At 43.8% G+C, this 12,043-nt stretch overlaps 1 protein-coding gene across 1 annotated transcript; it reads left to right on the top strand.

Moving 5' to 3' along the window:
• The first annotated feature begins 6,838 nt into the window (after positions 1-6,838).
• On the top strand, positions 6,839-11,896 carry SPP1 (secreted phosphoprotein 1). Its single transcript, XM_059471383.1, has 7 exons — positions 6,839-6,997; positions 8,216-8,282; positions 8,382-8,432; positions 9,804-9,908; positions 10,060-10,104; positions 10,369-10,626; positions 11,081-11,896. Exons 2-7 carry the CDS (start codon positions 8,229-8,231, stop codon positions 11,606-11,608), a joined length of 1,041 nt encoding a protein of 346 aa, XP_059327366.1. The 5' UTR covers positions 6,839-6,997; positions 8,216-8,228; the 3' UTR covers positions 11,609-11,896.
• Positions 11,897-12,043: the final 147 nt, after the last annotated feature.

Below are 12,043 nucleotides of genomic sequence, written 5' to 3' on the forward strand. Positions count from 1 at the left end.
CCATGGGTGAGGAGAAGTCATTTGACTTCTTTGTGACAAACAAGACTCAGTGAAGAAAACAGCAGTGTTATTTATTGACTGGTAATGTTCTTCCTAATGCAAAGACCTCTGATGCTGCATATCCTCCTGAAAAGTAATTTGCCCTGACAGCTGCCCCTTCTTATTGTTTGATTCAGATCCTGCTGCTTAACTCAGTTTCTTAGGCTTCTCTTTCCTCTAGTTAATGTATAGCTGCAGTTTGCATCCTGCTTTGCCTTCATATGCCAACCACAGTTTGCCATTTATTCTGCCAAATTTATAGCTACACACTCAACCAACAATCTGTCTAGGTAGCCAGTATGAATTATGTGCAAAATGTTATTTCCTAAATCTGGATGTGATTATCTCTCAACTGTGTATTTCCAAAACAGCAGCTCTCTTCCAAAGAGAGCTGGTAAGCAAGGAGGGAGAGCAGGGATTTGCCAAATGTATTTGTGCTTCTGTGCTTAATGAGAAGAAACCTTTTTCCCCAGACATTTGTATCTGAACTATTCAGTCTCAGACGCTTGTATCTGAACTATTCAGTCTATAAATTTATCCTATTTTCTTGAAAAATTACATGTTTAAGGAAACATCCCCTTTGATTTGCTGATGGTAATATCTGTCAGGTATGAGTTATTACTTCAAATTTCATTAAAAACCCTTTCAAGTTTAAAAAATATAGTATGCTTAACATGAGGAGAAATTGCTGGGTCTGAGGGATTTCTCTATTGGCACTTTTATTGCTTGCTGTAAGAGGTGGCGGCCCCACCAATACCAATTCAAAGAAGTGTACTGACATGCAGGATATGTTCTGGCTTTCCAAGCCAGAGCCAAAGTGATTCCTTGCTGCAGTGGAGAGGATAGCTCCTGCAGACCTCCTGCCTGCATAGGCTTTGTGGGAAAATAGCCTTATCACCTCCAGGCTGAGCAGGCTGTGGGGAATGTCTCCATTATTCAGTCGAGACGGGAGAGGCCTTGACCCCGGCCTGCTGATTTTTGGTTCCCCCACAAAAACAAATCAGCTTCTTGGCCAAACAACTTCCTCCCTAAGCCCAGTCCCCAACTCTTTAATTTCCCTTCACCAGGCCCACAGATGGGTTTTTCCTCCCACTCCACCACAGGGCCTGCACAGCCTGGGGCGCAGTGCCTGGGACATGTTTGCTTTCACACTGACTCAGCTCTGCCCCCGGCCCACCTCAGACCACAGTGGCCCTGGGCTGAGAGTTAAGAAAACTGCTCACAGCAGAAGCTGAAGCCGTGTGAAATCTGACAGGATTCTGATATGTAGCCAAGCCTGTACCTGAGGTCAGGTTTGTTGACAGGGTCACAACATGCAAGCAGCACATGCTCCAGCCTTCTGCAGAAAAGATGCCTTGTGTACAGATAGCCACAGATATGCAGGATGGAATCCTGGGTTGTGCAACACCTGGCACCTCTCCAAATTATCTGTTTTGCACTGGCCTCTTCCAGGAGCCACTCAGAAAGTGTGTCTTGCCAAAGGTTGGGCTCTGGGTTTGGTAGCAAGCTTTTTTGGACTCTGCTCCTTGTGCTGTGATCCTTGTGTGGCTGGGTATGGAAACATGACATGAGCTCAACATGGTAAGCGTGGAATGCAAAATCAAGGCTGCTGTGTGATAAGGATTCCCAGGATGCAGTCAGGACTCTGTCACGCTCATCTCAGTTATGCACAGAGCAGCACATGGAAGAGTTGGCCCATCATCTCCCTGTCTACCTCTTCTCTATCCAGCTGTGCTGTGATCCACTCTGTTTCTTGCCGCAAAGGCTTCTCTCTGTTTTGCCAGCAGAGCTTCATGGAGATACAGCTGGAGGAGTACAGTGTGCAGAATCTTTCCTGTTGTGACCTGCCAAAACTGCCAGCACTTGGGAGAACAGGCATCTTGTGACTTTCCAAGTTTCACAATGCAGAGTGAGAGGATGCTGTTCTTTCCATATCCATTCTGCATATTCAGATTTTTCCATTAGGGTCCTTTCTCAGTAGGAGGAGAAAATTTTGCAGTAGGATCAGAAACAGGGAACTGAGCAAGGCGGAGAGAGGGAAACAACTTGTCACAAAGTTTTTCCAATACTTGTCTGAGAAGCAATCTTCTGTAAAGCTGTTTCCTACTTTCCAATTCCTCTCAGCACTCAAACTGTGAGCCCTGAGCTGGCAATCTGATGGCTGCTGTTTTGTGAGCTTATAAAGGATTTAAGCACACACACCTCACATCACAGGCTTTCCTTCATCCTGGAGCATTATCTCTGCAGCAGTGTTCAGACTTCAGACTGAGCTCAGCTCCTTCTCATCCTGAGATTAGAAGGTCTCATCCTCCTGTTCTCAAAAAATTGCTTTTTGAGGGTTACATACATTAAGAAATGGTACAGTTAGGAAAACATGGTGTACACATAAATTCTTTCACTGGTCGTTCTTGATTCTATGAGTACTTAAGACTATTATTGTGTTTGTTATTTTCCAGTCAAAACAAATGCATTTCTTCTCCTGTCAATTCAGAGCTGAAGCACAGCCACAAACCCAGCACTGAAAAGCTGGTGTTTAGCTCTTCACACTGGTAACTCTGATGACCTGAAAATAACAAAATGTTTCTGTGCTGGTTTAATTTCTCCTGCTACATGGACTTGAGTATTAAAATACATGAATTTCAATGGGGAAAAAAATCTGGATTTTTTTTCTAATTTGCTGTAAAAGTCAAGGGAGGGAACATCAGTGGGGCTTCATTTTAGAAGTTCTAGACAGCTTGTCTGTATTTATGCTGTTTCAGGAGCACCCACTTGCCTCTCTGAAAGGTGGGATCTGACTGAGGTTGACTAACTTCCAGATTTGTGAGATTCAGCTGCATGGCAGTTTCCCAAATATTATTTTTTTTCTTCACTTTCCAAAGCTGTTCCTAAAAAGCCATTTGAAAATGGGAATAGATAGTGACTAGTCCCAGAAGCCAGAGACAAATGAGTGGGCTCTCTTTGAGTAGAGGAAGATAAGGACAGACCAAAAAACTGCAATCTGTCAGACACTGGCACTTTCTAGTATGCTGTCAGCCTACTGTGGGGTCGTTTCCCAGAAAGTTTGTGCCAATTTATCACCTACTCTAGCTCTAAGTCGGTGTTGTGCCTGGTTCTGCAACTCCTCAAGGAACTGGTAGGGCTGACTCTGGGAAAGTGACTTTAATTGCTCCAAGTGGTACAAAGGAAGAGATATACAGCTGTGCTGCAAAGAATTTGTTATCAGGGTGCCCTGTTCGCACGTGTAAGGAGAAAATCTCTGTTGTAATTGCTTTATCAAACAGATCTGACACCCATATCTCTACTGCGTACCAAATATTCTCCTGGGCCCAGACACAAACACTGTGGTGGTCTATGTGGTCTATTTAAGAGGCAGAAGGCTTTGTTTTAAGTCTACCCACTGCTGTAGGTAAGCTTTTCCTCACTATTGAAGGTTTAATTAAGAAAATGTAATGGCTTTGGGAGGTATATTGGTTAATACACTGAGTTTCCAAAGAGCATTTTATGGTAGCAATATTGCTTTTCATCTGTCTTTCACAGAAACCTATCTTTACTAAGTCTGCCTTTCTTGGAGATATTCTAATTGCAAAACAGTATTTGACAGCATTCTTAATGCTACCAAAGAAAATAGCCTCTCTCTTCCAGCCTTAGTCTTTGCCATCTAGTCTTTGTTCATGTTCACCTCCAGACTTGTTTTTTGATGAACAAAATTCAACAAAAGCCAGCTGTCTTGAAAGCTGACTGACCACTACAGGTCACTGCAGGGAGGCTGGGATTTCCCAAGCCAGCCAGAGGTATTGCTGGGCATCACACTGATGTCCTAGTTCAGGATCTTAGGTAGGTGTTGGAGGTTGCTCAGGGAGGCACTGATACAGCTTCTTGACAGCACAAAATGACAGCCTAACCACATGTTACCAATATAGCCCAGGATGGAAGGAATTGTGGTCAAAAGCTTTGTTCGACAGGACAGACAAGTAGAAAATGTCACCTACATAGCAACAAATCACAGCCAGGGTCATGCTCTGCACAGACCCTGACAGATCTTCACAACCAGAATCATATACCCTTCCACCTGTACAAATTCAAGCAAGCTGCTTCTGCTGTGCCATCAGCAGACAAGAGTTCTCTCCAGAACTATGGATTTTAATGTGGGAAGTGAAAATGGTGAAAGCTCCCTGCTTTCACCAAAAGAAGCACAAATCCTACCAAGGCAAAGGATTTCTCAGCTAGATGATTTACAGGAGGAATAACCACATAATGATAGGCATGAGACAAGTGCTAAATTTACTATAGCTATGTACAGGCTAATCTTGCATAAAATGAAGACATTTAGTAATAGCCATGGCTTCTCATCCTGCTTCTAGATTACTGCAAAACATCCTTGCTGCTCCTTAGCTCTTACAAAATATACCGTATAATGGATTGTGTAGTATGTTTGGCAACATACTCAAAAACACTGTAATCTCCCAGCACACTGGAAACACCAGTTGTTTGCCAGAAACAGCTCCCTGGGGGTCACACAGAGACTCTGCTGGGAGACAAGCGTTTCATGTTCTTGCAAAACATTTGCCTTGAGGTGCCACATTAATAATTGACCTGTACAGGAACATCTGTAACAAACTGCAAGAAGGCTCTGTTTCTAATGGCTCCATCAGCACAACTGATAACTGCTGCTGAACTTGGTGAAACAGGTTGTTTACATAATACGGATTTTCCTGATGGTCTGATACACAGTAATACACCATTATGCAGATTGCAAGTGTTGGTTTTGGCCAGACAGCAGCTCTAGAGGATCTTTGAGCATAATGTTGTTTTTCAGTTCTGTGTCTCTTGATGAAAGACTTGTAGGGAAAGTGGGTTTTTCAGGCTTAAAATTTAATTCAGGGTGTGGACAGGAGAGCAGGACACAGCACACCCAGTCCCACATGCAGTGGTGTGAGCCACTGGCTTCACTCTGTCTCCATTTTTGCTCTGTCAGACCAAAGTAGTTTTTTGCTGATGGTCAGGACTGGTGTTTGGGACAAAATGTACTTGGCCACCTAAGGGCCTGGCTTGGGGTTCCCTGGAGTCAACAGCAGTGGCCTTTTGAAGCCCTCTTAGTAACTAAGTAAGTATTGGCTACCACCTGATGCTCAAATCAACACTTCCAAAGAGCACCCACTTCCAGCTGGAGTCCTGTATCTGCATTCAAGGCCTTCAGCAAACTAGTTTTCAGCAGCACTGAGCTGCAGATATAATGGGAGATGGTAGATCTGTCTAAATCTGCATAAGATCTTGATGCTGAAATCCTAGTTGCTGAAGGCTTTTTTGGTTGAAAAGTCTTTCCTGAGTTATGTTATGACAATGGTCATATAGCTTCAAAAAGAAAAGCTAGGATGGTCCTGGCTAAGGTGGATCCTTACAGTCAGAACTACTAATTATATACTATGTTTTTATCCAGTTCTCTCACTAGGATATTAGAACACTCTCTTAAGTACGCTAAGTTGAACTTCCAGCTGTTGCTGATCTCAACTCAAAAATATAATCAGCTAGGTCTGTGTGATGGTGTAACCGGGAGGTGCTGAGCCAAGCATGGGTATGCTGCTCCTGATGTCTTTAAGCATGCCCCAGCAGTGCCAGTAAGCACAGGATAACTGGGAACAGGAGTTGCTACAAACAGATCTTTCTTGTCTGCTTGGCTAAAGATACAGCAAACACCAGTGGGGTGCCACAAATGAGGAGCAAGATAACCACCTTGAAACAGTTACAAATATTCTGCCTTCTAAGAGGGCTGTTTGGAATGTTTTTCTGTGTTTGAGTGACTCCTCATTGTTCTTTTAGAGAAACACCACACGGAAGAGGATCTGAGAGTCCCCCAGCACATCCCAGCTGATGCAGAATCAGTCCAAAGTTATGGACATCTAAGGGAGGCCACAATAGGTTTGTCACCCATCAGCAGGGCTGACGCACTGCTCCAGAGCAGGCATGGAATTTCATCCCATGATGTCCTTTGCTTCCCAATGCCAATCATGGTACTGCTCATGCTGGAGCTATATCTGTACTTTCTTTTCTTCTTTTTTTTTTTTTTTTTTTTTTACTTGAAAAATATCTGGTAACTGGTCCCCGAAGAGGGTTCTGAAATGGATTTGGCGCATGAGACAGCTGTAGCAGATGACTTGACCAAACCACCTGAGAAAGGAGCCAGAAGGAATACAAATGAACAGAAAAGGAGTAAGAATTCCTCATAATTCCTTATAAGAATGCACCAATCTTCTTTAATAAGAGCTCTTGTACATCTTTACAAACAAGTTGCTGGATGCAGAATGCCTACTGAGACAACTAGTACTACTAATTTTAATTTTCTTTTTTAATCCAGGTAGACCAAAAAATGCAAAAGGCCATAATCTGCAACATCTTTGCAATTCCTGTAGCACCATGCATGCCCTGGAGAGAAAGTCTACAGTTCTGTGGAAACATTAACACATCTTTGGTGAATTTTATGTTCAGATTTATTTCTTCCAGCACACATTAGACATTTCTACCCCCTACAGAACAGTGTTCAAAAGATTTCTGGAAAGCTGGGCTTTTTACAGAAGTAAACCAGGCATGCCCTGAAACCCTCCTACACGATACCAAACAAACACTGTGCATTCAACAGACCTGCTGGTTAATGATCTCGCTCATAAGTAATGTTTCAACCTTAGAATGGTTTTTGTTTGCTTCAAAAACCACAAAGCCAAAGAGGAAGTGTAGGAGAACGTGGGCAGGACGGTGGCCACGAGCCTCATGACCTCATCTTTTTCCACCACACAGGGATTGGTGGCTGTGCTTGGGACAGAGTTTAAATTCCCAGAGCTCAGAGATGTCAGGCAGCAGGGGACGAGGGAGAAAGCCAGAGCTGCTGGGAGCCAACTGTCTGGAGCTGCTGCTGGGATCACTGAGAGTGCTCTTGTTGTGGCTGACTCCTTCAGCACCAAAAAAGGTAATTTTTTTTTTTTTCTTTTTCACCTGACATGTCCCAGTCCATCTGCAGCTTTTGCCTAGGAAACACTGAGCAGAACTTTGAAAACTGCTTCACTGAGCAGGGATGTTTGATATTTCTCTGTGGAAAAAGGGGTGCTTTTATAGGACCAAGGTTGTTTAGCAATGCCAGGTATTGCAAATAATCACAATTTTAAATTTGTGCACTGATAGATGTTGGGAGAAGGTTACTGAAAATCCTGCCACTGAATCATGCACCAGAAACACAGAAAGCTTTCTTCCTCATGTAATCACTGCCTGCCAGTGTCCTGTTTCTCCTGGCAGGCTCACGGTTTGTGCTGCACAATCCTGAGTTGATGGGTGACAGTGAATGGGATACATTTCTCTGTGAAACTTGAAATTGCAATACCTCTAATAGAGTGCCCTGTTCTCAGGGCCAGCCTTTACTAATGCATTTAAATGTCCCAAGCAGCTTTCTTTTCTGCTGTGATTTACCAAAATTTTGAATGACTCTTGTTCATCAGTAAATTGGTTTGAATTCTCAGCGATTTTCCCTATTCTGGGAACTGGTCAGTAAGCACTGAAGTTTACTGTAGCTCTCCTAATTTCAGCAGGAATCAGTTCTTTATTAAATTGCTATTGGAGCAGCTATTTCACCTAATCTCTTGTTTGGAAACACAGGTTATTTTGTTCTAACTTCTGGATGGGGAAATGGAGATCTATAAATAAAAGCAGTTTATGTTCATGTAAACTGACTTTACTCAGCAACTCAAGTTAATAACCCTAAAAACTAGTTTCAAAATAGCTGACAAGACAATACAAATTCTTTGCCTTAACCTGCCTCTTTTTCAAAACAATCGTGTTAAATGACTGAAAAAGCTGGTATTTATAACAGTTTTTCACAGAGTTTTTCCTTTGCCTATGCAAGTCAGTAGACAGCAGGGGTCAGTTCACCTTTTCAGTGTGGTTTTTCTCACCACTGCTCAGCTCTTTTTAGCATTCAGTTTCAAAATTCCTGGAGCTTTTTGAGTTACTAAATCATTACAAGGTAGGTGGGAGGTGGTGACAGAGGATAGAAGAAATAAAATTAGCATGGGCAAGTTGAATCCATAGCAGGGACCTGGTCTTGGCATAGTGAAGTATACAAAGATAAAGGAAAAGCCTATCGTTTTTTGGGGTATTTTACTTTCTTGACTTACTGTTCCAAAATATTTTCTAGGTAAAATATCGCAATGAAGGTGGTAGTTCTGTGTTTATGCCTTATCAGCATCACAGCTGCATGGCCAGTGAGTAAATCACAATCACTATCCCCAGTACTTGCATTATTTTCTTTGCACATCAGCGAGAAGCACTGATCAATGTTTTTTCTCTTTTTTCCCTTCAAGGTGATTCAATCCAAGCAGCATGCCATTTCTTCCAGCTCCAAAGAAAAATATGTAAGCTCATTTTGTCTTTCTGTTAATTTTCTTTGATAAGTACTTTTTGATTTTTGTTTTGTTGTTTGTTTTCCTCCAAAACACATTTTATGGTACCTGTTCTATGATTGTAGATGCTTGCAGAACGTGTCCTTACCTGGCTGTTATGAGCTAGTTTTAAAGCAGAGAGCCACTGATGTCCACAGACTTTTTCCTGTGTCATGTGTCTTGGTTGTGGACTTTCATTAGTTCTATCTCCAGACCAGCACTGGAAATCTTTTTTTTTAATGAAAAATGTGTTAGCTGTTAATTAAAAGGAGAAAGAGACTGCAGTGTTGAAAGTGAGGGGAGACGACCCATCCTTGTTGATCAGCATCGAACTCCAATTTATTGATCTCACTTACACACTTTTATAGTGGTGTTAATTAAGCTCATGCATATTGCAAAATCCGAGCTCATCATAGGTCACAGACTACACATTAACCCTTCCTTTTGTTTTCAATACCTGTGGTTTGTTATTGAATCCAATATTTATTTTCTCACCCTGTAATGAAAGTTCTCAAGGCCTCCATGTTTGTCAACTTTTGCTTTCCCAAACCAGCCAAGGACAAGATATTTACTTGTTATTAAAAACAACCTGAGAACCTCTGCTGTTTACATAAACGTGCCTGAGAACTTTTGTTGTTTACAGAAACAGGCTGTGAGAATTTGCTCCTCACAGCTGCCTTTTACTTTTCCATCAGCTGTATATGATTATGGTATGTCTGAACAAAACTCTATAAGCCATTTCTGAGCAAAATTCTCCAACACTGCAGTATGGCAAAATTACTATAACCCATATTTGTTAGTGTGGATCACTATTTGGTGTTGGAGGAGCGCCTTAATCCAATATCCTATTTATTTTTTTGAGTGATGTAAGTGAACTGCATTTAGTCTTGTTATATAGCTCTTTAAATCATTCCCTATTGCTAGCTGTTACCCTTGTAAAATCAATTCTTGGCTCTGAGAACCAACTACTGCATTTAGTTTAGAGTCTTTATGAAGTGGGAGATAAATCTCCCTGCAGAAAGGGCTTAAGAATTAGAAGAAGCAATGATTGTTAGATATAACTCCAAATTCTACTTAATGAAAACAAGCTGGAGAAACTGATCTGAATTTGCCCAGGCTCTGCCAGTGAGAGAGGCACATCTCTCTATCTTATCTATCAATGCTCATCTGGGATGATGGCTTGCTCTGAGTCCTCTTCCTACTGCAATGAACAGCTGAGGACACATCCCATACAGAAGGACTAGGTACTGCAGATGCCACATCTGCCTGAAAGAACAGGATGGGATGCAGCAGTTTTCCCTGCTCCTTAGAGGATTAACCCCTCCTTTTTATTTTCTCTTTAAGGACTCCAGGGGCCATCACTTGCATAAGTACCACAATGACTATGTGAATTCTCAGTCTCAGGAGAGTCAGCAGCACCCACAGAGTGACCTGGCATCATCTCAGCAGGTACAGACACTTAACTGGAAGAGAAAGCAGAGCATCTTTCCATGCCAATATTTGCAAGTTAGGATTAAGCACTTAAAGAATAGTCAACATGCTGATCAGCTCTACTGTATGTGCCTTTGTGTCCTAACATTGAGCTTTGTGTTGCTTTCAGACCCTTTACTCTTCAGAAGAAAGTGTGGATGTCCCAGAACAACTGGTAAGTGTTTTGAAGGACAACATGTCTGTTGAATGCTGTAGGGCAGCCAGTGTGAAGCAGCTCTCATTTTCCTCACTCAGGTGCGGTTCTTGCAGTAACATCTTCCAAAACAAAAGAAAGCTCCAGGCAGGGGGAGGTGAACTCAGTGCAGTGCCTGCACATAGCTCCTCAACAGTGCCTGTGCCCTGGGCCCATAGGACAGGTACCAGTCTGCCCCTCTCACATCCATGTTCATTTGCCTGATGTGTAATAAATGTTTTCCAGCCCTTTCCTGATGTGTCAAGCAAGAGCCATGAAGACATGGATGATGATGATGATGACGATGACAATGATTCCAATGACACAGATGAATCTGAAGAGGTTGTCACGATTTTCCCCACGGACATTCCAGTAACTGAACCATTCCCCACTTTCCCTTTCACCCGAGGAGACAATGCTGGCAGAGGTGACAGTGTGGCCTACAGGATGAGGGCAAAAGCTGCACTGTTGAAGTCTATCAAACTCCGCAAAGCCATGAAAAAGGTGAATAGCACTGACCAGTGGTGCCCATGTTCTTGGAAATGGGGAGTGAACTTGAAAATGGGCATTTCATAGGGGTTGGTTTTAAAAACTGATATGGGGAAAGTAGGCATAAGTGAAGGAATGCATTTCCTTTCTCTGGGTACCACAGATCAGGGGTCTTGATGACTGCCAATGCACTAGGGCAGGAGGGCAGCTTGCTGATGCAAGCTGTGCCAAACTGCAGTTTGCACTGTCACAATTTACTTGCACACATGAAATCTGAGGCCAGGAGCAAATGAGAGTTTCTCATATGAAAGGTTCATGTAACTCCATAAAACATCAGAGTAGCTCCAGGCAGAGGTTCATCACGCAGGCTTTGAGCATCCCTGCAGTCCAAGCAGCCTGCATTAGTGCAGCACTTGATGAAACAGTTCCTCAGGGGTGACAATGGCTCTTATTCTGCTCTCTAACACAGCTCATTTATGATGCGACTGAGGAAGATGAGAGCGACATGGATGCAGAGAGCCAGCACTCTGTCTCCCGGGAGGATCCTGCTTCCCGCAGGTCCCTGAGGAAGCACGCCAGCAGTGTGGTGTGGTCTGACCGGAGCCACGGGCGGGACAGCAGCGAGCAGGACAGCCACCCGCATGACCGGAGCTTGGAAAACGACAGCAGGCCCAAATCCGACAGCCACGAGGCAGAAGGGGACAGTAGCAAGTCTGGTATGAGAGGGGACAGCCTCTCGAGTGTGGAAAGCAGGGAGAGCCATCCGAGTGTGGAAAGCAGGGAGAGAAGGGACAGCCATCCGAGTGTGGAAAGCAGGGAGAGAAGGGACAGCCACTCGAGTGTGGAAAGCAGGGAGAGCCACCCGAGTGTAGAAAGCAGGGAGAGCCGGGACCGCGTGTCAGCGGAGCTCTCTGACCATATCAGCAGCCAAACGCTGGAAAGTGCCGAGGATTCTCAAGATCGTCACAGCATCGAAAGCAACGAAGTCACCCTTTAAAAGGAGATAAAAATAATTTTTCCCTTCTTTTCCAATCTCTACCTAAGGGGAGCAGGGAGTAGCTTCATTCTTCATTTCGGGGCACTGTTTCTTAATGTAGTTCGCGTGGTGGCTTTTGGGGTTCGGGGCGGTCCGTGGCCCCTGGGGCTGTGCCGGCGGAGGCGGTGGGACGCGGTGGGACACGGTGGGACACGGCGGGAGAGCGTCGCCCCTCGGACCCGCTGCTCTCTGCGCTGCCGAGCGGTGTTTTGCTGTAAATGGAATTCAATAAAACCTCAAAACCCTGTACTTGCATTACTGTTCACTGGGGCTTGGACCGAGCCGGGGGAGCTTTAATACTTCTTCTTAAAATGATGTGAAATGGCTGTTCCTCACAAATTTAACCAGTACAACCTCTTCGCGAGGCCTCCTCGTACTTTCGCCGAGGATGAGCGG

Source organism: Ammospiza nelsoni, chromosome 4 (assembly GCF_027579445.1).
Source record: "Ammospiza nelsoni isolate bAmmNel1 chromosome 4, bAmmNel1.pri, whole genome shotgun sequence".
NCBI lineage: Eukaryota > Metazoa > Chordata > Aves > Passeriformes > Passerellidae > Ammospiza > Ammospiza nelsoni.